Below are 24759 nucleotides of genomic sequence, written 5' to 3' on the forward strand. Positions count from 1 at the left end.
AACTTTTCCGGCCAAAACGACAATTTTCAAATCCCCTATGTTCACCCCCCCATCCCCCCGCCGCCCATGCCAGCATAAAAGGTGGAAGGTTGAAAGTGAGTAGAATGCAGGGGACAGTCTTTAGTTGGGGGGTCATACGTTAGCGACAGAGAAACATGGGGGGGGGGTAATCATTATGCTGGCATGATCGTCTTGGCCTGGCTTCAGGGTTTCTTGAACGATGTCTTCGGTTCCCAGGGATTATGCAAGAGGTAATGCTCCCGAGTGATTAGCGTTTTGTCAACTGGAATCACCAATGTGTGTGTCTGTGTTTTGAGTGTGTTTGTTTTAGTATTTTCTTTTTGTTGACTGTAGTAAGTAGTATGGTTGTCGGGTGTGCATTCATGTTCACTGTTCGCTGGGCTGTGCTTCTAGGAATGATTTGGCAATTAGGATCTTATCTTGGAACATGCCCCTGCATTTTAAATGCAAAAGTGTAGCCTATTTTTAAATGTGAAGTATTTGAATGCCATTTGTATAAATTGTTTACGTCTGTTCTATATCATGTAATGAGTGTTTAATCTTGCCCACAGTAGTGCCTGTCCTTATAGTATGTACGTATGCATACAGTGCACCTTCGTTTGCGCTACCTACTGCATGCCTGCCTCTTTGAAGTATGCAATGGTGCCAGCCACCTGTTGAGTGCTGTGATCGGTTGATTGGTTTGAAGCTCACTAGAGGGGCCATTGGTCTTTTCTGGATGCTTCCCCCTACACGTCCCTCTGCATCGCACTCGACCCGGTCCTCTCCCCGCACAACTTCTGACTGCACCCCTCCTGTTGCTTCACCCCCCCCCCCCCCCCCCGACGTCTCCTCCTGAAGTCATTGTCCTCTGTGTTCTCCTCCCTCATCGAGTTCTCCCCTTTGCTCCATCTTTCCTCTTGTTCCTCCCTTCTCGTACCTCCTCTTTTCCTCTCTCTCCACATCTCTTCCTCTCTCCAACCCCTTCCCCCTTTCCCCTTGTCCGTTCTCCTCTTCCTCCCTGTTGTCTCCCGTTAGGAGAGGGCCTGTCCTCCTCTCGCCTCTCCCTCCAGAAGCCCGGCCCGTGCGCCGCCATCGGCAGCCCTTCCCAAAGGCGCGAGTCGCGGGTGGCCATTCTCCTCAACCACCTGCTGCCCTCCTCCCTGTCCTCGACCGCAGCAGCCGCCACAGGCGCCTCTCCTATGACCACGCCCCATAACACGCCCCCTCCCGACCGATGCGTCTCCCAGTCCCAGCAGCACCAGGGCCACGGCGGCCGGGGCATCCCCGAGGTGGTGGTGTCCCCCCCAGAGGATGAGCCACCGCAGACCCCCACGGACGGGGGGAGACCACTGCCCTTAGAAGGCAAATATCTGTGTTGCCCGCCAGTGTGAGTCACTGCTTGAACAGAGAAAAACTAGCACTGGGCATGCTGGCTCTTCTCCCCCCCGCTCACACAGCCCCCAACCCACCCCATCCCCCACACCACCACCAGCCATGTTGTCATCACAAACCTAAAGACTGCACTCACAAGCTCTGCTTCTCTGCCTCTTGAATTAATTTATTCCCCCTCACCTACCTTTTTGTTTGTGATCCCAAGTCAAACATAGTGTGTGTGTGTGTGTGTGTGTGTGTGTGTGTGTGTGTGTGTGTGTGTGTGTGTGTGTGTGTGTGTGTGTGTGTGTGTGTGTGTGTGTGTGTGTGTGTGTGTGTGTGTGTGTGTGTGTGCGTTGCTTGGCCCTGTCCCAATCCATACTTAACTCGTTGGCACTGCATGGCCGTCCTCCAGTTAGTCTGGTCCTGTGTGCCACTGCTCAGCCTGCCATACCGATCCAATTACCGCGTGGTGTGTGTGTGTGCGTGCTCTTGCACGACAGCCACCCTCACCCACTCACACATCCACCCCACGCTCTTTTCAGCTCAAACGGCTTAAGAAATGTGTACACCTCCAGAACAAGCCCCTCTCCTCCCTCTATACTCTTCCATTTTGGTAAAACAACTTCCAGCCAGGAGACTCCCATTGGGGACTCGACGCAGGTTCTCTTCGTCCAAATCTCTAGCCAAAGCTTTAACTCCACCAATCAATATCTCGGTCCGGCTTTTCCATTGCAAATCTCGGCACACGCAAACCCCTATTTGGTTTCCTCCTCCAACGTGGGAGCGTAAGGCTCCAAGATGCTTCCTCATTAAGACACGGGCGAGATCACCGCGTGCCAGCAGCCTGCCTAAATATAAGACCCGGCCAGAGCAGGGTGGCTGTGTTTCCACGTACCGTTCGTGGGCCAACCGACAGTCACTGTTCGTCCTTACAAAATCTGTGTGTGTGTGTGTGTGTGTGTGTGTGTGTGTGTGTGTGTGTGTGTGTGTGTGTGTGTGTGTGTGTGTGTGTGTGTGTGTGTGTGTGTGTGTGTGTGTGTGTTTGTGTGTGTCCCTGTGAGCTACCTGCACACAACTTTGTGTGCCCCCCCCCCATGTGTGATTACGCTCATGGTGGTTGAACTGCGAGGTACGGGTCCCGTGTAGAGGTGACAACAGGGCCGTAGGGGATACTGAAAGGTTGGGGTGGTCTTATTATAGATCAACCGCTACCTCTGTAATTCTACTCCCCACGAGGAAGACCACCTCATCTCCGCTCATGCCTGTGAGGGACACCCACGAGCACACAGTTTAAGGACGTGGGTTATTCATAGAGGGTTAGGGAATTCATGGACTACAGCACAGCGTTTTGGATGGGGGTTTTGAAACGGCACAGCATATTGCTTAGGGATGTGACCGTTGTGTATGTATATTGACCCAACATGTTGGGTCGTGCCTAATACAGCTGAGTGGATTCGTTTTTAGGGAAGTTACTAAATGGTTAATCATTCTTGGGAACAGAAAATATCTAAATATTAATCTTTGTAAAGCGGAGCAAGGGTGACTATTTTCCTAATGGTGTTGGTTATCTTTAACCGACATCTGTCTTTTTAACTCTGTTAAACTGTTGACGTGGTCCTCTAAATCACGTCCGATACCGAACGCCAAAATGTTTCTTTCACCAAAACCAATTCACGTGATCTGTTTTAAATATATTTGAACAAATTGATATATTTATTTTGCCTTTCATTCAGAAATCTATGTGGGTTTGCTCCACAAAGAATGTTTAAAGTTATATATTATTGTTATTTTCATATTCTTATTTACTCGTGACTTCCACATATGAAAGACGCCAACAATATGACGTAACCCTATTGCCATGCTGGCATGGATACACATTCTGGCGCATTCTTGACTGGCATGCGTTGCCGGATGCGGCCTAAGCCAATTTACACCCCCACCCCCCCCCTTATCCCAGCCCCCGTATTCCAAGTAGCTTTGTTGGGAATGCTAGCGATGGGGTCCATGCTCGCCACCTGTGGTGAATACCAGGGCCTCATCCAGTCGGGTCAGCCCCCGGGAATACGAAGTCAAGGGGAACGGATCACCAAGCCGGCCCCATGCTGACACCGTGTCTCGCGGATTCGGTGGATCATTACTGCGCCATGAACTAGTGATTCACAAACGCATCAGCAGTTTTAAACGAGCTCGGTTTAACCTTTTTGGTTGATAAATTATTGAGCTGGAAACGTGGCGTGTCTGTGAAGAGGGGGCAGCTGATGAAGTGTGGACGGGGTTGCTCGTATGTGTTGAAGCGCGTGCACATAGGGGTGAGCAAGAGAGAGAAGGAGGGCATTTGCTTCTGCTATGGGTTTACATACATTACCCTTTCATTTCATCTCCCACTATTAAGTGCTAGCGTTTCCTGTCGTGTATTGCTTCGCGTCTTGTGGGCCGTATTGATGTGTGTGGCCAATTATGCAGAGAAAGGGCTTCAACACCTGTCCCTGCCCAAGTCCCCAGACGGCGTACGGTCGCGCATATTCAATGTCTCTAGCCTCAACATCATTTTGAAGGGTAACCAAGCATTAAAACAAAACTACAGAAAACAAGGCCGAAAAAACATGGACACTATATTTGCAACCAGGTCTATCTAGTCTATTTTTCAAAACAATAAGGGTCATTATGTTTTCTTAATTCAATAAAACGAACAACCACAATTTAGAAATTCAGCAAAATAATCATTCTGCGTTTCGCCTTCCTAAATCCCCCCCCCCCTCCCAAGCGCCTGACCTCTCCCCAAAACCAATGACTGACAACCCCCGCCTCTGTCCCCCCTACCCCTCTCCCATCCACCCCCCCAACCCCCCGGCCCCATATCTCCCCCAGGACCTCTTGTGTCGCCCAGCTCCTGCCCCAACCTGGACACCAAGGCAGCGGAGAGGAGGTCGTCCAAAGCAGGGGTCAGTAGAGAAAGCAGCGGTTTCGACCTTAGCAAGGTAACCTAACTCCCCTGGCCCCCCCGGTACAGAGCACAGAGGGTCTGCTCCGATCCCCATCCAACTCCATTCTGCTGGAGAGCGCCACATCATCGCTCATGCTCTTCATTGATCGTGGACTGAAGCCAGGAAACCTTTCTGGTCCTCTGAGCGAGCACTTAAACGCTCAGATGATTTAAGCATCGTGTGACTTGGGTTTTGATGTTTTCGTTTTTGCCTACAAAAGATGGTAACCCATCTATCACTGCATTGCACAATGCCCTCATCCATCAAATATAGTTTGAATTGAGAAACTAAGCATGGCGCCTGATACCTCTAAAGCAGGTATGAGTGATGCGCTGATAAATCAATGCTTATGTCACTTTTCTTGTCCATATAAGCGAAGATAGTCATCCTGGCTGCCCTTGCTCAGTACTGGTTAGTTCTCCTTGTAGATGCTATCTTTCCTTGTTAGTAGCCCCGTGCCCCTCAATTCTTAGAAACCATGAATTCTTGGACACCCCAATTCCTGGCCTTCCTTCATTCCCTATTTTGCTGCATAAATGACCAGTTTTCTAGTTTTATAATGCACTGGTCAATACTTAAAAAGTGTACATGTCTTCCTAAAGAAACATGCAAAATTACTCTCCAAATAGAGTAACGATTCATTTGGACATGTTTTGATTTCTATAGGTAAGACTATGGCTGCATTCCTAGTCCGTATCCCCCACTGAAAGCCGCCTCGTTACCCGTCTGTGACCTTTTGCTTGCCTGCTCTCCACCGCTTCATCGGCGATGCTGTCTGAACTCTCTCTCTGGCTGCGCTCCAGGTGGACATGAACTTCATGAAGAAGATCCCTCCGGGCGCGGAGGCCTCCAACGTGCTGGTGGGCGAGGTGGACTTCCTGGAGAAGCCCATCATCGCCTTTGTGCGCCTCTCACCCGCCGTCCTCATCACGGGCCTCACAGAGGTGCCGGTGCCCACCAGGTTAGCCCCCCTGAGCCCAGAGCAAACCACAGGGTCGGGACAGAAGCAGGACCATGTTCAGACGGGAATATTCACGTGTGAAATGGACGTGAATCCTATACAAAGTGCCTGAAAAGGGCCGCTACATTGGTGCTCTGTGAGCTTTACTCTTCCACCTTTTTGAATCACACTCTGATTGTGAACCAAAATGTGTATGACACATTTGCTGTTGGGAACCATTTAGACAACTTGACCAAGCAATACAAATAACCAGGCCGATCAATGAATCCTTAGCGGAGTCAATTGATTATTTTATTAAGATTTGTGGCTTAATACATTGTTTGGTGTATAAAAATGCCTAATTGAATATCCCATTCAGTAGTGCTGTTCTACCATCTCAAATAATGTTCTCTATGTAGATCCTCACTTTAATTGTGCTAATCCTAAAACAATCTTGCATAACCCTGCCTTCATTTGTGTACACATGCCTTTGTTGTGATTAACTAGCTCCCTAGGAACTTGAGACTCTTATTTAATTACATTTGGTCTTTTAATTAAATACCACTCATGTTTTACCAATTATTTTGCCTGCAAAGGGTAAAACAATGGGACATTTTCTGTTATATGGGTACCACTGCAGAATTGAAGCACACACATTTTCATCCAGCTGCCATATTGTCTACATACATACATTTAGCAGTACACACAGATTCTAGCCGGCATGAAATCAATATTCGGATTAGGTGGTGGGGGAAAGAAACGCGTTCCATTCGTCAGTATGGTGGGGTTACTTGTTGGCATGACGACCTGTGTGTCATTGCAGGTTTCTGTTCTTGCTTCTGGGACCTCATGGAAAAGGCCCCCAGTACCATGAGATTGGCAGGTCTATGGCCACTCTCATGACAGATGAGGTGAGAACAGTGACGAGTAATGTAAATGCATATTCACATGTTTATTATCGTAGTATTTGAACTAAGAGATCCCTGTTTAATATTAATGAGAGCTCTCATCGAGTTTACTTGATCTTACATTTTAAGACCAAGATTGTATGCTAGGATGGGAACTGGATTAGCTTGTTGGAACTTTACTGGTTAACTGCAATCATGGATATTTATATCTCGATACAGTACATTCTCTCACACTACAAATATGTGTTCTTGCATTTACTCTCACTGATCTCTGCTAATGTTGACGACTGCTCCGTAGATTTTCCATGACGTAGCCTATAAGGCCAAGGACCGGACAGATCTCCTCTCTGGTATCGATGAGTTCCTGGACCAGGTCACAGTCCTGCCTCCTGGAGAGTGGGACCCCACTATACGCATCGAGCCCCCAAAGAACGTCCCCTCTCAGGTCAGGCCTTCTCACTCTCTTTCTGTCTCAGTCTGTCTCTCTCTCCGTCTGTCTCGGTCCCTACCAGTGTCTCTGTCTCTCTCTCTCATTGTCTCTCTCTGTCCCTCTGTCTCGCTCTCTTTCAAATGAATTTACCCCAAAAAGCTTGGTTTTCATGGGAATCAAACTAACTAAATAATCCAAAACATTATGATAGGAATGCATAACAAAATATCATTATTTTGATCAATCAATCAATCCATAAATGTGTATGTAATGTGCAACAATAATTGCAAAAGCTTTTAACATACACATAGCTTAAATTGACTTGCTTACTGTCTTTATGTAAAAATATTTTCCTGCTATGATCGCACGTATTCATGCCAACCGCTATTGGAAGTTTATTTATATCTGGACTATTTTCAATGTCGTGGTTGGCCCGGGAAAGTTGTTTTGAATCCTGGGTTTCGGATGTGTTTACTATTGATCCCGTAGCTAGGTCGTTATACTTTATGTGTATAGTATGGAGCCATACAGCCAGTTACTTCGCTTAGAAGACTAAGTTCATGTTTGTCTGCGTGTTGACATCCAATGACCTCTGACCTGCAGATGAAGAGGAAGCAGCCGTCCCAGCCCAACGGACTGGCGTCCCCGTCCCCGGGGGACATGGAGAAGGAGGAGGAAGAGCACTCCGGACCAGAGCTGCAGAGGACCGGCAGGTGAGCTGTGTACAGATTAACTTAGGCCTTTGAACTGGCTACCATCTGGTGGCAAATTATGGGAAATTGTGCCTCCCAATATTAAAGCTTTGTGAGACCATCCAGATATTCAACTTTGCGTTTCACAATCGTAATCAGTCTGGCCTTGGCTGGGCAGCAATTGAATGAAAAAAAATAATAATCCAGCCAATCAGAGTATCCAAGTGACACTCTTGCTCTACTTGCTCTTTTTCGAATCTGGTGAAAACATCTACTGCGCAAAGCCATCCATGCAAATTGCTGTTCCCTTTCTAAGTCGAACATCGTTATTCAGTGTTGTTTAGATATTCCATGAATGTGCCAATGATTGCTACCCTTTCCTATTGTTTGGTGCCCCTATTGTTTTTTTCAATTCTGTAGACTGTGGGGCCCCTTGCTTCTTCGTAAACAAACTCTTATCCCTAAGCGCTGTACAGTCCTGTTATTTTTTTCTTTCAACAATCTCGACGCCAGACTGCAGAGAGAACCAGAAGGTGAACTCTATGCGAGATCAGGATGGGCTCACAATTCTGACCACGATGCTACCTATAAAATATACATCTTCTCTTTTGGGATCTTTGCATCCATTTTTGTTAAATGCAAGACTTTAATTAAGTAATTTGAATGTAATTCTGTCTTTTGACCAACAACATCTGAGCTAAATGATTGGATCCCTCAGTATTGGATTGGGTCACGCACAAGGGATAAAACATGTTGTCCAGCTGTGTGTGTTGAGCCGTTGCAGGCTTTTTACGAGGGAGCTATGATGAGGATGATGTGTCTGAAACCCTACGCCTTCACAGGCCCACACGTTGACGTCATCCTTTGCTCATCTGTAGTGGAATGTGGATTTCCTTCGGGTGTACTTTATTGGAATAGGAGAATAATATGTCTGTGGAAATGAGCTAACAAGGGATAGCAGCGACTAAGGTTAGAAGCCTTTTCTCATTTCATGGTTTTTATTTGAGTTCATCGACCCCGACCACTGGCAGAGTCTCTCTGTGTGTCATGGTATTTTTGAGATGGTATTTCTCAGGTCCTAGACAAAAGGCAGACAGGGACTTTATTAATCCCTGGACGCAAATTATTCTATCGCGGCTATTTGCGAGAAAGGAATAATGTTATAACTATAGAATTAATTGAGAAAACTGTAAAACTATTAAAGAGACATTTGTTTTTCTTTATTGGTTTGCGAATAACATCACGTATACGTCTCATGTTAATTACAGGTCAGTCAGCAGGACAACACCTTTCAAACCTTAAATGAGCTGAGCAGGGAGGGCTCACTCACCCCCCCCCCCCCCCCCACACACACACACACAGTGTGAGTTGCGAGTTGTGAGTTGAAAGTGCATCTATAAAAAAGGCATAGGGTTAAAAGCACAGCTACTCCTGCAGAGATATTTAAATCCTCCTCTGAGAGGCATTTCCATACTCTTGGCAGAGCTATCCAAACATAAGTGTTCTGAAGGCTCTTTTTATCGTAAGCCAATGGGCCGCTGCCCAGGAAGTATTGCTGCACCTGGGTTAAAGTGGGCTTAGCAGTCGTCCATGACATAAGTCTTTTAATTGCATATGTTTGTCTACAATTACCTCATGGATTCACTTGTTTCCTTACACCCATAAATCCAAAGCAATCACGATGGGACATCCGTGTTGTTGTGTTGCTGTTAATACCCGTGGTATTTCAGACTGATTGTAGGTTTGAGACCTTGCCAGAGTTAATTACCCACTATTGTTTTCCTCGGCTAGCCCTGCTGACATTCAGCCGAAGACGAGGCTTTTACAGCCGTAGAAAGTCATTTGAAACCCAGAAATGTCACACTTGAGCATACGCATAAAGTGTGTGTGTTGCATTATTTACAGACTCCAGCAGACTTCTATAAAAGGCACACAGACGGTACGAAAGGGAGGGGGTGTGTGGGGGGGAGGGAGGGGGGGAGAGTAGGAAATGTCTGAGAAAGCAGTGTGTGGAGGGCAGTTGGTTACCGGGTAAAAAACAAATTGATGGGAGGAGCTGAGGGTTGTGGTGAGAGAGAGAGTAAGAGAGAGAGAGGTGAGGTGGAACGACACAGCTATATTTAAAACATAAACCCACTGTGTGTGTATTTATAAGATAGATTAGCGGTCGTCTTTAAACAACCTGAGCAGGAAGTGGTTGGGTTCAACATTGACACACACACACACACACACACACACGCACACGCAGCTAGTACCATTTCCCATCGAGCTGCAGCAGGAGACTTCCCCGGTGTTGCCTGGAGGGTGGATACGTTGGGTGTGAAGGGGGTCCCTTGTGGGCAGGCCTGGGCAGGTCTCTCCTCCCCTGGGGGTTCCTACGCTGCACTACCGCAGCACAGATCTCCCTGGCTGCTCTCACGTGCATATAGAGGCGAACGTCAACTCCTACAGCACACTGTGGTTTCTGTTGGCCATGCCGCCCTCTTTCCCTCACATGAATGGTTTTAACCAAATGTACCCGTTGGTGTTCTTTAGTTGAGGCATATTGACAACAGTGAACCCTAATGGATGCGTGTGGATATGACATCACCCGTCTCTTACTTTGGTCTAGGATGATGACATTTACGTAGACATTTAGGGAATTTAGCGGACACTTTTATCCAAGGTGAGATAGAATAAGTACATTTGTCAGAAGAAAGAGAAACAACAATATATCTGTAAATATATAGGCAATAAATCAGTAGGGATGTTTATAGAAACAAAACACTTAAAATTGCTCGGTTAACCCATCCCCCGTATACAACAAAGATAGCTATGCTAAAACGCTACACAATGCACCTATTTTTAGGTGTCAGATCAATTAAAATGACCAAAATCAAAAATTCCTTGGTAGTGTAGTCACCCTGTTGCCTGGATCAGCAGAGTCCCCCCATACAATGAGTTTGGCCAACAATGTTTGGTCCTATCTTAAGTGGCAGCTAGTGAGTTGCGTGTGATAAAGGACTATTAAGCACAACGTTGTGGATCTTGTGTTGATGGTAGATGTGAAACACACCCGTAAGCCCCATGGATTCAATGACTTATGTCATGTCTATTCCACAACCTAATTGACTCCAAATCCCAATGAATGAATGATTCCACGTTGACCATCATATTGCTCTGCATGACCATAGCAACACAGAGAACCCAGATCAATACAGACCCACGGGGTATCCACCAGACCTTCATTGCTCTTGTGTGTCTGTCCTCAGGATATTCGGGGGCCTTGTATGGGACATCAAGAGGAAACTGCCGTTCTACTGGAGTGACCTGCGGGACGCCCTCAGCCTGCAGTGCCTGGCCTCCGTCCTCTTCCTCTACTGCGCCTGCATGTCTCCTGTCATCACCTTTGGGGGTCTACTAGGGGAGGCCACCAAAGGCAACATCGTGAGTGTACAGTTTCTGCTGTGTGTGTGTGTGTGTATGTGTGGGTGCCCAGAATAAACACCTGCCACCCGCCCATGGCTGATCGTTTTGGTAATTTCAGGTTAAAACGATTGCCTGGCCGACAAATTGAACTTCATCAGCAGAGTTCAGAGCATATTTTTCTAGTAATTTCAATCTAATAGGTTTGAAAGCTGTAAAGCTGTGCATACTTCCTGATACAATACCCTCTGGTACTTTTTCTTGCTTCTTTGTTTGATTCAACATCATTAAATGTCCTTCATATATGTATTTTCCTAGTTCTGCTAGTTGTATCTATGATTGACGTCAGGGTTGTACAGTGGATAGACATTCACAGCTTTAAAGGACCACACTTATTGGAATTGGAATCCCACTTCCTGAGAAAGGTTGTGCAAATACATATGTGAAGAGTGTATAGACCTATTTTTTGAGTGGACATGCCCTCGTCACTGGGGAAAAACAAAGGACTATGCCTTGTACTGAAGCCCAAAGAGGGACTTTGGGCTGAATTAAATGATTGGGCAGGCTTATTACAGGCCTGCGACAGACACAGAGACAGAGTTCTATGGTTTACACATTAGATTTATTGTTTGCTGTCGGCACACAAATAGAATTTCAACAAATATTGAAAAAAATGCTTCTTACAACCAACTGCCTACCCTGAGTTTACAGTGGGGCAAAAAAGTATTTAGTCAGCCACCAATTGTGCAAGTTCTCCCACTTAAAAAGATGAGAGAGGCCTGTAATTTTCATCATAGGTATACCTCAGCTATGAGAGACAAAATGAAAAAAAAAAATCGAGAAAATCACATTGTCTGATTTTTAAAGAATTTATTTGCAAATTATGGTGGAAAATAAGTATTTGGTCAATAACAAAAGGTCATCTCAATACTTTGTTACATGCCCTTTGTTGGCAATGACAGAGGTCAAACGTTTTCTGTAAGTCTTTACAAGGTTTTCACACACTGCTGCTGGTATTTTGGCCCATTCCTCCATGCAGATCTCCTCTAGAGCAGTGATGTTTTTGGGCCTTCGCTGGGCAACACAGACTTTCAACTCCCTCCAAAGATTTTCTATGGGGTTGAGATCTGGAGACTGGCTAGGCCACTCCATGATGATGTTTCCACCCCCATGCTTCACTGTAGGTATGGTGTTCTTTGGATGCAACTCAGCATTCTTTCTCCTCCAAACACGACGAGTTGAGTTTTTACCAAAAAGTTCTATTTTGGTTTCATCTGACCATATGACATTCTCCCAATCCTGTTCTGGATCATCCAAATGCTCTCTAGCAAACTTCAAACGGGCCTGGACATGCACTGGCTTTAGCAGGGGGACACGTCTGGCACTGCAGGATTTGAGTCCCTGGCGGCGCAGTGTGTTAGTGATGGTAGCCTTTGTTACTTTGGTCCCAGCTCTCTGGAGGTCATTCACTAGGTCCCCCCGTGTGGTTCTGGGATTTTTGTTCACCGTTCTTGTGATCATTTTGACCCCACTGGGTGAGATCTTGCGTGGAGCCCCAGATCAAGGGAGATTATCAGTGGTCTTGTATGTATTCCATTTCCTAATAATTGCTCCCACAGTTGATTTCTTCACACCAAGCTGCTTACCTATTGCAGATTCAGACTTCTCAGCCTGGTGCAGGTCTACAATTGTGTTTCTGGTGTCCTTTGACAGCTCTTTGGTCTTGGCCATAGTGGAGTTTGGAGTGTGACTGTTTGAGGTTGTGGACAGGTGTCTTTTATACTGATAAGGAGTTCAAACAGGTGCCATTAATACAGGTAAACAGCCTCTTAAAGAAGAAGAAGTTACAGGTCTGTGACAGTCAGAAATCTTGCTGGTTTGTAGGTGACCAAATACTTATTTTCCACCATAATTTGCAAATAAATTCTTAAAAAATCAGACAATGTGATTTTCTGGATTTTTTTTTTTCATTTTGTCTCTCATAGCTGAGGTTTACCTATGATGAAAATTACAGGCCTCTCTCGTCTTTTTAGGTGGGAGAACTTGCACAATTGGTGGCTGACTAAATACTTTTTTGCCCCACTGTATATACAAGTATGGACGAGGCAGCCGGGTATACATTAGACCGCACGAAACGTTCTCTTGTTAGGGATAGTTCTGTTCAAATCTCCCTAAATTATTATTCAGTTTGCAATTTCTGACGTCTGTCCCATTATAGTGGGATAATTATATTCTCCCCCCCACCTCGTGTGTGTGTGTTGTGTGTGTGTGTGTGTGTGTGTGTGTGTGTGTGTGTGTGTGTGTGTGTGTCAGGCAGATGGAACCCACCAGCATTATCTAGTTACTCCCAAGCTGGCTTCAGAAGGTCTGTTGATCAAGACTCTGTGTCGTAGGGGGGTGTGTGTAATGGTGGGTCGGGGGGGGGGGCTGTACACACGATATCCATTCCTCCACTGTCCTCATTGGTCCTCTCTCTCTCATTCCCCCTCCTCTCCACTGTGTCTCTCCCTCCTGCAGAGTGCTATAGAGTCTCTGTTCGGGGCCTCCCTGACCGGGGTGGCCTACTCTCTGTTTGCCGGCCAGCCGCTCACCATCCTGGGCAGCACAGGGCCTGTGTTGGTCTTTGAGAAGATCCTCTTCAAGTTCTGCACGTGAGTCCTCCACCTCCAGTCTCCTCCTGTGCTACGAGTCCATCTAGTGGTAGATGTGTGGAAGGACATTACGAGTCCTGCTGCTGCTACTCAGTGGTTGCCTCAAGCCGTCACACATTTAAATACGCATAATTACCAGTCTCTGTAAATATTTCCCTGTGAATTTTGTATTTTTATTAAAATAATTTGCGTGTGTATGTAAGGTTGGTGTTTGTTTGTTTGTAAAAAGGCACATGTCATTTGCAAATATATCTACAGAACACCTTAGCAGAATGAAGGGCAACATTTTACCTTTTCAAATTGCGTCCTGTATGCATAATAATCAAGTGCTGATTCTCTGAATTTTTGTCTGGGAGCCTTAAGCGGTTGGGTCAATATTGATTGTTCATAATACACTCAAGCCCCGTTCCATCCATCTCTCTCTCTCCTTCTGCCCTCCAGGGACTACGGCCTGTCCTACCTCTCGCTGCGGACCAGCATCGGGCTGTGGACGGCCTTCCTCTGCCTGGTGCTGGTGGCCACGGACGCCAGCTCGCTGGTGTGCTACATCACACGCTTCACGGAGGAGGCCTTCGCGGCGCTCATCTGCATCATCTTCATCTACGAGGCCCTGGAGAAGCTCTTCCACCTGGGGGAGCACTTCCCGGTCAACACGCACAACACCCTGGACAACCTCACCCTGTACTCGTGAGTCACGCGCTGAGCCACCGCCAGCATTGGTTCGTTGGTTAATGCAAATGTCGAGTCCCACTCACTGCTTTCTATTACTTTTTTTTGCTGAAAGATTTTCAATTGTGTAACAATTTCACGTGTACAAACAATATTTTCTCATCTTTTTGAAGATAAATCCTGCATAAATGGCAATTCAACACCAAAACTAACATTATGTAGCAGCAGCAGCATTCTCATAACAAGCAACTTCTAATCATACGTATGGAAAGGCTCTATGTTCTCTTTTGCACTGCTAACCAGAAATACGACCATTATAAAGAATAGAAGGCAATTGGGAGCAAATTATCAAAAGTGTTAACCTACCACAAAGATGCAGGCAAATTAAGGATTAAGATTGAAAGCTACATCGAAGATGAAATGAACGTATGCTTGATCCTCCCCATGACTTCAGGTGTCAGTGCAGCCAACCAGTCAACGCTTCGGCCAGCACGGTGGAGATATGGAACCAGACGGGCTACACCCCAGACAATGTCCCCTGGGACAAGCTCAACGTCTCGGTGAGGCCAAGACACAAAAGTGACCCCCAAACTCACCAGTCTGTGTGCTGCTGACTATTCCACCATAAACGCTCAGTGCTCAAACACCATTTCTTAGGGTCACTACTATAGCTTACTTTATCTTTTCTGGGTTCCCGGATACCCTGGAACAGTCAGTTAATGTCTAATTTCTGATCCAGGAGTTTTATGACTTGTTTCATTACAGAAAATTTACTACCAAAGAAAACAAATTTGTGTGAGATATTGATCTAAAGTATGATTTATGAGACTAGTTCATGAAAAACGGATGGATTACACCAAAATGGGTTCACAGAGACTGGAAAAGATAGGTACACAGATGACTACAAACAAGTTAAAATGTTTGAATTTATTCCTTTCATCAACCTTTTATTTATACAGATAAAGTTCCACTAAGACTCCAGACTTTTTTTTTTTAATGAGGCTTTGGGTACACGCAAGTGGCACGACAAAAACGCAGGATAAATATGGAAAGATAATAAAAAGCTAAAAACATAAAACATCAAGGAACTAGCAAGTGATAAAATAAAAAACATACACTAACTGCTTCATGAGAGCTATATAATAATTCACAAATGGATACATCGCAATAAAATTTGGTTAAACCCTTAAACAGGATGCAGATTATTTTACATTACATTTTCATTTGACCTCCGTTGAGGTCAAGAGAAAATGTCCTCTCCTTGTAATCTTATCTTTTAGAAACACATGATGTGTCAGGTTATAACCAACTAATTGCAGGGAGAAGGACTGTAAGGACACAATGGAGAAAGGGGGATGATGAGGACTATGGCCATTAAAAATAGAGGGTCATAAAGATCATAGGTGTTACAAAGAGTTCAAATGGCCCGTATACTATTGTAGCGACCTTCAGGCTCTTCAATAGGTCCTGCAATGATCAATACAATAGGAAAACCTTAACTCATCTTCAGAGCAGGCGTTCTTGAAGTGCCAGTGAATCCAACATTTTAGTTTTAAACATGTTAGAATGTCTCCTATGATCTAGCAATAGCAGTCTCTAAGCTACTTAAATATCAGCGTAAATTGGGAAAAACAGAAACTAGTGAACAAAAGGTAGTGAAAATTCACTGCTTCAGGGCGTTAATATTCATGAATGAATAGTGTGTGAGGGTAACACGGTGTCCTCTTTATCCCAGATGTGTAACCTGCTCCACGGGGAGTTCACGGGCGAGGCCTGCGGTCACCACGGACCCTTCATCCCCGACGTGCTCTTCTGGTCAATTATCCTCTTCTTCACCACCTTCTTCCTCTCCTCCTTCCTTAAACAGTTCAAGACGGAGAGATATTTCCCCACCATGGTAAGTTGTTGTTGATGAAGCGAATACTGATTGGTTGTAAAAAGGTTGTTTTTAAAGGTGAAGACAAAACCCTTGTTGTGGGTGCTGCATCATATTTCTAAACTACTCCTCATGCTTTAGCTTGCTACGCTAAACTATGGCTACACATGTTATACAGCCAAGCTTGCACGCACCAGGCTAGCCAACATTAGGTCTTTGCAGAGGTATAACTCTGCTCACTATCTTTATGGTTTAAGTATAGCTCTGGGGTTCACAAAAATCGTTGTGAAATGTGGCAATAAAATATTGATCTTCTTATTTCATCGGTTGTGATTGTTTTATGTAGGTGCGCTCCACCATCAGTGACTTTGCTGTGTTCATCACCATCATGGTCATGGTGTTGGTGGACTATCTGATGGGCATCCCCTCTCCTAAACTCAACGTTCCTGACCGCTTTGAGGTAGGCATCGCAACACATAACGGATCAGCCTCGCTCAGTAGAACTCATTAGTATTTTCCAGCATGTTGGTACACTTTAGTACAAACACTCTCTCACTTCGATCCAGATTCCCATGAATATCTCCCATGATGTACCACAAAAAAATACCCACTCACTTCAACATGAAATAATAACAGGACTATATATTAATGAATTGGAATATAAAACCTGTCCCCGTTAGCCAACCTCGGCCAGCGTTCCATAGTTGGGTCTTGGTGTTTGTTGGGGCCATGTCCAGGCACCTTTTTAAAGGCCACACATTAACTCAACACCGTGATGGTCTGCTCCCCGGCAGCCCACCTCCAAGAACCGCGGCTGGCTGATGGACCCGCTGGGCGACAACCCGTGGTGGACGCTGCTGGTGGCCGTGCTGCCCGCCCTGCTCTGCACCATCCTCATCTTCATGGACCAGCAGATCACCGCCGTCATCATCAACCGCAAGGAGCACAAGCTCAAGGTGGGCACGCCTCCTCGGACCCCTGACCCCTGACCCCTGCTGGGAACAGGAAGGGTGCTAGGGGGTCAATACTGTGTCTTTATCTAATCTGATATACTTACGAAACCAAATCGATATACGGTGTGTGACAGACGTTTTGCAGGTAAAAACAATGCACCCCATTGACTTGGGTCTTACTTTTGCCACAGCCCCCCCAGTACCCAGCGGCCTACCAGTGCCTGGTATCTGTAAATATTGTGTATCCGTACCCTATAGAGGTTCCACGCCGTTTATTTCGAGGTGAGCCAGTTCAACGGAGGACTTGCTGTGTTTGGGATGGTTGATTCATACTTTTATGACAAGCAGGGACAACAAGAACTCAGAGTTGGTGGTACACTCCTGGCGTCATTTAACAGCCCCCGCAGTGACTTTTTTGTACCCTGACAAAATTATATGTAGCTGTCAAAGTTTGACAGCTTGTGCAAAAATGCCAATTTTAATTGTAACACAATTATAACTTTTTTTTATTATTCTTCATTAATTCAGGATGACACATTTTCAATGTTTATTTCCCTAAAATTACCAACCACAAAAATAAATCATAACAGAAAATGGTCACGCGTTTTCAAAATAGATTGTGCCAACCATTTAGTCAATTCCTGTTCATCTTCTTCATCCATAACGAAAACAAAACAGAAAAGTGCGTACTCCACAGGCTCCACCGCTCACCACTCCCCTCCCCCTGTGCCCCCCCCCCTGCAGAAAGGCTGCGGCTACCACCTGGACCTGACAATCGTGGCCATCATGCTGGGCGTGTGCTCCATCATGGGCCTGCCGTGGTTCGTGGCAGCCACCGTGCTCTCCATCTCCCACGTCAACAGCCTCAAGGTGGAGTCGGGCTGCTCCGCGCCCGGCGAGCAGCCCAAGTTCCTGGGCATCCGGGAGCAGCGCGTCACCGGCTTCATGATCTTCATGCTCATGGGCTGCTCGGTCTTCATGACCTCGGTGCTCAAGGTGAGGGCGCGCCGTTCGTGTCTAGTGGATCTTTAAGGGAAGCCTGCCTGGGTGGGTCTCATCTCTTGAAGGGGCTTCAGGGGAGATTCGGGAGTTGTAAAGTGAGAGAGTGAGCAGAAGATTTTGGAACTTAACACCATTAAAATAAAGTCCCCTTCCTCTCTGCTCTCCTCTTCCCTCACTTCTCCCACTAGCAGATCTTCTAATAGATGAATGGGTGATGGCTTTGGTTTCTAACTAATTACAATTAATTAATCTAGGATTTGTGTTGCGTTTATCAATTTGGCTTTTTCATCGTAGTTATGATCTCAAGGGCTTTGCAGGGCACTAACCCAACGTTTAATGGTCAGGTATACAGATGGTTGCGTCCAGCAATTGTTGCATACGTTTGCATTTTATTGCAAACAAACAGGTTGAATAAATGCACTGTTTGATGAAAATAAAAACCATTGCATGTCCATGGCTCCATATGATAATACCTATTGTTTGATGGACTGGATATTCTCATATGCTGGTCCTGTTTTTATAAACTGCATTGACTCTTGTGTGCTTAATTTCTCCTCAGTTCATTCCCATGCCCGTGCTGTATGGAGTGTTCCTCTACATGGGCGTCTCGTCGCTGAAGGGCATCCAAGTAAGGCCGCTCTCCGTTGCTCGACTAAAGATCACACAGCGATATCTTTGTTCCCTCTCTTCAAAACACTCATTGTGCATCGGCTGATAACAATGAAAAGCTTCCCTTTTACAAAGCTCACCCTTTGATCATTTGAAATTGTGGGACAATGGAACATAAAGGGTTTCCCCTCCGTGCATCGAAGCAGCCATGCCACTTGATCACATGGGCGACTGCAATCAGCCATGCAAAATAAAAATGTAAATGTATAAAATTATTTAACATTATATATATATTAGAGAAATATCCAGTAAAAGTACTGAGAAAATAGTGCTCTGTCATATAAAATAAAAAATGCATGATGAAACTGAAGCTGGCATTTTGAACAGCACCGTGCACTCGCACATCAGCACCATGCACACACACACCCCGACACTGTGCACTATTCCCATGGAACCGGAGATATTTAACCAGCCGCTCACGTTCTTTGTGTTGCCACAGTTCTTCGACCGCATCAAGCTGTTTGGCATGCCCGCCAAGCACCAGCCCGACCTGATCTACCTGCGCTACGTGCCCCTCTGGAAAGTGCACGTGTTCACCCTGGTGCAGCTCACCTGCCTGGTGCTGCTGTGGGTCATCAAGGCCTCGTCCGCCGCCGTGGTCTTCCCCATGATGGTAAAGAACGCCCCGATGTGGAGTATAGTGGCACCTCTCTGACGCGGGTCACGCCCAACCCTCACTTAGCAATAGGGACGGGAATCGGCAAGGACCTCCCAGTGCGATGTTAGGATGTTTTAGGGCCGATATGTATCGTGATTCTGTTACATTTAGACTCTGTGAACATTGAAAAACATTTAAACGTATGCACTGCTGAACACAACACTGTCCAGAAAAGCATTTTTTGTTGTTAACATTTTAAAGTGAATATCACTACAACCTTGCTTTGTTTTTTCGGGTCATTTCTTTTCTTGACTCGGGTGCTGGCTGGTTCTCCCACAGGTGTTGGCGCTGGTCTTCATCCGGAAGCTTCTGGACTTCTTCTTCACCAAGAGAGAGTTGAGCTGGCTGGATGACCTGATACCCGAGAGCAAGAAGAAGAAGGAGGACGACAAGAAGAAACGAGAGCGGCAGAAACGGGTAATGGCTCCACTATGACGCTGTACTTCTTCATTCACAATGTATTTCACTATTGTTTCTGGAGAGCAAAGCGTTTGTGATGTCCCTTTCCTGGGGAGATGGTTAACAGAGCTTTGTGTCAAGAGAAGGAAAGCATAATTTACAGCGAGACAGACTAAAGGTTTCCACTAATGTTATATATATTATTCATAGTACCATAGTAATCATAGTAAAAAATCAATCAATAATAAAGTACTTCTTCTTTTAACAGACAGACAGTGGCCTCTAGAAGAGAAAGTCAATAGCTCTCCACGTTCTTTTGTAGACAGGTCCATTGTGAGCCAATGTTTTCCACATGAGGGACTGCACCTCCCCCGGCGGCCCGTGATTGATTGGATATATTTTTATTGTCTGACAGGAGGCTGAGGCCAGACTGCAGGAAGATGTGGACACAGGGTTGAAGATATGTTACGGCGACGCTAATCACCTCAGTGTTCCTGTGAAGACACTGTCGGGAAGGTGAGTGGCATGACCACCTCTTTGTGAAGCCCTGGCGGAAGTGACTAACGTGGGGGTTGGTTGCAAAGACCAGCCCTCATTCTAAGTCAATGAGAAAAATGTGATTTCAGTCTTGTAATGCAAAGCAAATTTGTTTTCTGCCTTCGGTTAGTATCTAAGTGGTTCATCTCTATCCTATCTATTGTCAGTGGGCCAAGTTGTTAAGTATGAAATATTCATGACTTTTGGCAATATAGACTGTGGCAAGGAAGACACCAATTCCTGCCCACATTAAGCCAAAAAGGCTAAACTCTCTGCGCCCGTAATGCAAAATCGACGGTGTCATAGCGTTTGTCTAAACCAAAGGCTGAGGTCCTGGACGGCACTTCCTTGTTCATTTTACAGTAGATTGTATGCAGTACCAAAACGGTGCACTCAAAGAATAGCCAAACATTAGAAATGACACTACAGGGGCCGCACTCTCTCTGGTTAAGTGTTGGCCTAAATTGGTACCAGGTGATGAAGTCATGTGGCACCAAGTTAGACCAATCGAGAAAAAAAAAACACAATTCCTAAAGCTCATGTCAATGCATGATGCCTCGTCATGGAGTGTGTTAGCGGTGGCGTGGACCAGCTGTCAGTTCTCTGTTGTGTTTGTCCTGAACAGATCGTACAGAATAGGACTAGTGACCCACACCATGGAAGAAGATGCTCCAGGGGTGGGTGTCTGATGCAAACCATCTGACCCACGTTACCCACTAGTTAAACAAACATAGTAAAGCTCTGTAACAGTTTGTCGGTGACAGTGTGCGCATGGCCACAACCCTCGACCATTTTGGTTGAAAAGCACCCACACATACACACACTCGCACCCAACGGTGCTTTGTGTTGTGTTGTGGCAGTTTGCTACTCGACGGGGAAAATGGTTGTTGATAAAAGTGTGTGTCACATTTTTATCGTGCCGGAGTAGAAATAAAAACAAAGGGCTGTTTTTACATTTGTATTCTCCTAGTGAATCTTACCATGACTAACCAACAGTAGCCTCGTGACTCATTCAAAGTGACAGCAGGGAACAGAATGACAGTGTTTGTGTGTTGTGGGTTAGTGTCGGGTGACGTTGACAAAGACAACCAACCCTGTCCTGTCTTGAGTTCTGTCCCTTGAATGGTTAATCCACTGGTTTACACGCACGTCTGAGTCTGCTTGTGTTAACCGTCCTGTACTAACCCCTCTCACCGATCTGCCGTTTGTTGTCCCTTCTCTGTGTGTTTGTGTTTGTGTGTGTGTGTGTGTGTGTGTCTTTGTGTGTGCGTGTGTGTCTTGCATTCGGGCATGTAGCTCTGATTGCGACCCCTCGGTTGTTAATATCTCTGATGAAATGGACAAAAGCGGTGCGTGGAAAGCGGTGAACGTGGGCGCATACTCGTGTACCCAACATGTGCATCGTAGCGACAGGTAGCTATGACAACCCTCACCGTGGCCGCCCTGATTGGCACAGTACTCAACTTGGGTTCTCATGATTGCAATTTAGCCATCTGGTATTTGGGATCTGCATGAGTAAGAAACCAATGTCATTTGCTTTATTTCTAATCTTCTTTCGAATAATTAATCTGTCATTGTATTACTAATCAATTTTAATCAACCACAGCAAACAAATCGATTCGGCTTTAACTGATGCGAGAAAAAAAGCCTGGTGACTTTTTTTTATAGTCTTGCCCATGGCCTGCAACTCTTGTGTGTGTTACTGCATCACTCTATAAAAGGCATCCCAGAGAGTAGGAGAGTTCTTCAAATACAATGCCTGGAGTGACCTGCATCCACATTCCACTGTCTGTCTCACTCTCTCTTTCTCTCTGACTCACTCTCTCTCTCTTTCAGCCAGGAGAAGGTGGCGTGTGTTAGAGTGGAAGTCAACCCAGACGAGCCTCGCTCGCCCGGGGAAACCTCGTCGTCCGAGACCTTCTTGTGACGAAGGGGAGCATGACACTCTCCCTCCTCCCGCCTCACCCCAATACTGCCACTCCTCAAACCTCTCCCTCCTCCCGCCTCACCCCAATACTGCCACTCCTCAAACCTCTCCCTCCTCCCGCCTCACCCCAATACTGCCACTCCTCAAACCTCTCCCTCCCCCCCCTCACCCCAATACTGCCACTCCTCAAACCTCTCCCTCCCCCCCCTCACCCCAATACTGCCACTCCTCAAACCTCTCCCTCCCCCCCCTCACCCCCTCCCTAGCCATGTGAGACCCCCCTCTCCACACACACATGTTCCCAGGTCAGGGCTTATCTTGTCAGGTGAGGGAAGAGTGGGGTGCTCTCACATGCACGCCTGGTTGACTGTGTATGAAGGAAAGAGTGCACATTGACCGGCCAACACAAATGTACCTCTGCGGCTACTGCTCATGAATTTGCCCAAAGATTTGGAGTGTTTTAAATGTAAAGTAACACAAAAAAAACAGACACATATAGATATACATTGTAGAACCCCCACACACACACACACACACACACACACACACACACACACACACACACACACACACACACACACACACACACACACACACACACACACACACACATACACACCAAAGGACGATGGCCATTTTAAGTTCTTAATAGATGTTTATTATTTGAATTTCAATTTTCATTGTTAGTTTATAGCCGTCTCATTTCAACTGCACTGGTTTCGCTTCTGATCTAAAAATTTTCATTTGTTTTCTTTGTTGAGTTGCTTCATTTTTGTTTGTATCTTGTATATTCACTACAATAAGTCAATCGATAAACCAGCTTCAAAACGTTTTTTTGAGTCAAAAGCATTTCAGGGTTCCGGCAGTGCCAACACTCTCCCGAAGCCTCCCTCTGTCGTAAGTAAGCCTTGTCCGGTGTCTGCTGAGTCAGAGAAACATTGATACCAGGACTCTTACCCTAGATATTTCCAGAGTATTCAAACTACTCCTTTATGTCGAAGGTCTTTTCTGACCTCAGTGTTGGTATTGCTGCTCGCTAGTTGGTCCAACGATGCATAACTTGTAACATATGAAAAACATTTCAGAGGCCAGATCTCTTAATTGTACTGTACAGCAAGCACTTTAGATGCATATGCCAGTAGGTTTTAGTTTTGTCACCCGATAGTTTGTTGTGTACTAAGTGTATCTGTCGAAAATGTACGCTGAGCTGTTGCTCCAATGTCTCTTATTTTGTCAGTATACTTTTTGCAGGGCTGGAAAAGCAATCATTTTAATGAATATAGTTTCTACAATTTTGAGGTGCAGGAGAGTATATTGAGAAGTAGGTCACCTGAACTGTGTTTTCAATGTCGATACTCGTTGTGTAATACGTGTTGTAAAGATACCTTGGTAAAACCAGTATTACAACTGTAATTTAATGCACAGAAAATACTTTCCACAGTAATCTTGAAAGATAAAACATTTGCTGTACGAGAGAAAGTAGTTCTCATTTGGCTCAGCGCAGTCCTGTTTTAGCAATAAGTTTTCAATCCCATAAAATGTATGGATCATTATCCAACAGCCAGCAGTGGGTATTGATCTTGTGTCTATTTGTGTCTGTACTCTCTTACCTGTATGGGCAAAACGCTTATGTGCCTTTTGTGAAAGCTTTTCATGTGCATGTCTCGACATTTCAAGTGTTAAAAAAACTCATTGGTACACGGTGGCCCACATACTGCCAAAGAACAGCCAGGGCCGTTTTCCTTAGTTGAACTGTACTGTGGCTTATATGTCAACGCTCACGCCAGGTGTTTGATGTAAACTAAGTCTGAGCCGGGGGCACACAGCGGCCCTGATTCGCTGCTGGTCTCGTCTCCTGTTTTAATAATATATCTGAAAAAAGAGAATACAGTGTACTATAGTGTCATAGCCGTTGTGGTTTTGTTCACAAACTAAATGCTTTTGAAATCAATTGTAGAGGTACTGTTGTTTGAACTTTTGTGAATGTCAAAAAACAATTGTACCATTTTCTAAAATTAATAATGATCTTGCTGAAACGGAAAGCAGTCGCTGCCGGCGTTCGCTAGAATTTAAGTGTTTCCATGTGAACGATATTCAACACCTACCCGACACACAAAAACACAGTAGGTAGCTTCAACCAAGGGCGTAGGAACCGGGGGGGACGGAGGGGACGTGTCCCCTCCAATATCGGAGACAGGCGCATTTGTCCCACCTAAAAATTATACCGGATCTGTCAGTTTCCGATATGTGTCCCCCCCAATGTTAAACTCATTCCTACGCCCCTGTTTTCAACCATTGTTAAACAATCACCTGGCAGTGATTACCTTGATGGAAAAAGACTACAAATATATACAGAAATATATATATATTTTTCTCTCTAATGTTGGTTATTACAATTGACTGTGACACACACAAGGTCAAAATCTACATTTCAGTCAACTTCAAAACCTACTCCTCAAATGAACAAGTGGCTTAGAATCTCTTAGGCACTTGACATTCAACACATTCTGGTTAAAACAATTAATGTTTGGAAATACCATTGATACACCAGATCAACTTGTACTTCTACTGTAATTATGACTTTAAACAAACATTATTTTTTTGTAATAGAAGGCAATAAAAAAACCTTTAAATATGTGGATTCTGTTTAATGATTGTGAACCTGGTTGAATACAAGACTGC

General features: G+C 45.4%; 1 protein-coding gene across 2 annotated transcripts in view; it reads left to right on the forward strand.

Annotated features, from left to right (window-relative positions):
• Nucleotides 1–24652, forward strand: part of LOC307084616 (sodium bicarbonate cotransporter 3-like) — a 44038-nt gene extending 19386 nt beyond the window's left edge. Inside the window, exons 7-25 of one of the 2 annotated variants that reach the window (XM_079749064.1) lie at nt 4246–4319; nt 5165–5322; nt 6125–6212; nt 6508–6654; nt 7243–7352; nt 10583–10757; nt 13254–13387; nt 13829–14074; nt 14511–14616; nt 15792–15953; nt 16279–16392; nt 16727–16888; nt 17630–17881; nt 18447–18515; nt 18996–19169; nt 19494–19631; nt 20029–20129; nt 21447–21563; nt 21987–24652. In XM_079749064.1, coding sequence (XP_079605190.1) covers nt 4246–4319; nt 5165–5322; nt 6125–6212; nt 6508–6654; nt 7243–7352; nt 10583–10757; nt 13254–13387; nt 13829–14074; nt 14511–14616; nt 15792–15953; nt 16279–16392; nt 16727–16888; nt 17630–17881; nt 18447–18515; nt 18996–19169; nt 19494–19631; nt 20029–20129; nt 21447–21563; nt 21987–22077 — 2618 coding nt within the window. In that variant the 3' untranslated portion in view covers nt 22078–24652. The remainder of the gene's footprint in view (nt 1–4245; nt 4320–5164; nt 5323–6124; nt 6213–6507; nt 6655–7242; nt 7353–10582; nt 10758–13253; nt 13388–13828; nt 14075–14510; nt 14617–15791; nt 15954–16278; nt 16393–16726; nt 16889–17629; nt 17882–18446; nt 18516–18995; nt 19170–19493; nt 19632–20028; nt 20130–21446; nt 21564–21986) is intronic. The other variant, XM_079749065.1, reaches the window with a different exon arrangement.
• Nucleotides 24653–24759: the final 107 nt, after the last annotated feature.

This window comes from Pollachius pollachius (genome assembly GCF_949987615.1).
Source record: "Pollachius pollachius genome assembly, chromosome: 13".
Classification (NCBI taxonomy): Eukaryota; Metazoa; Chordata; class Actinopteri; order Gadiformes; family Gadidae; genus Pollachius; species Pollachius pollachius.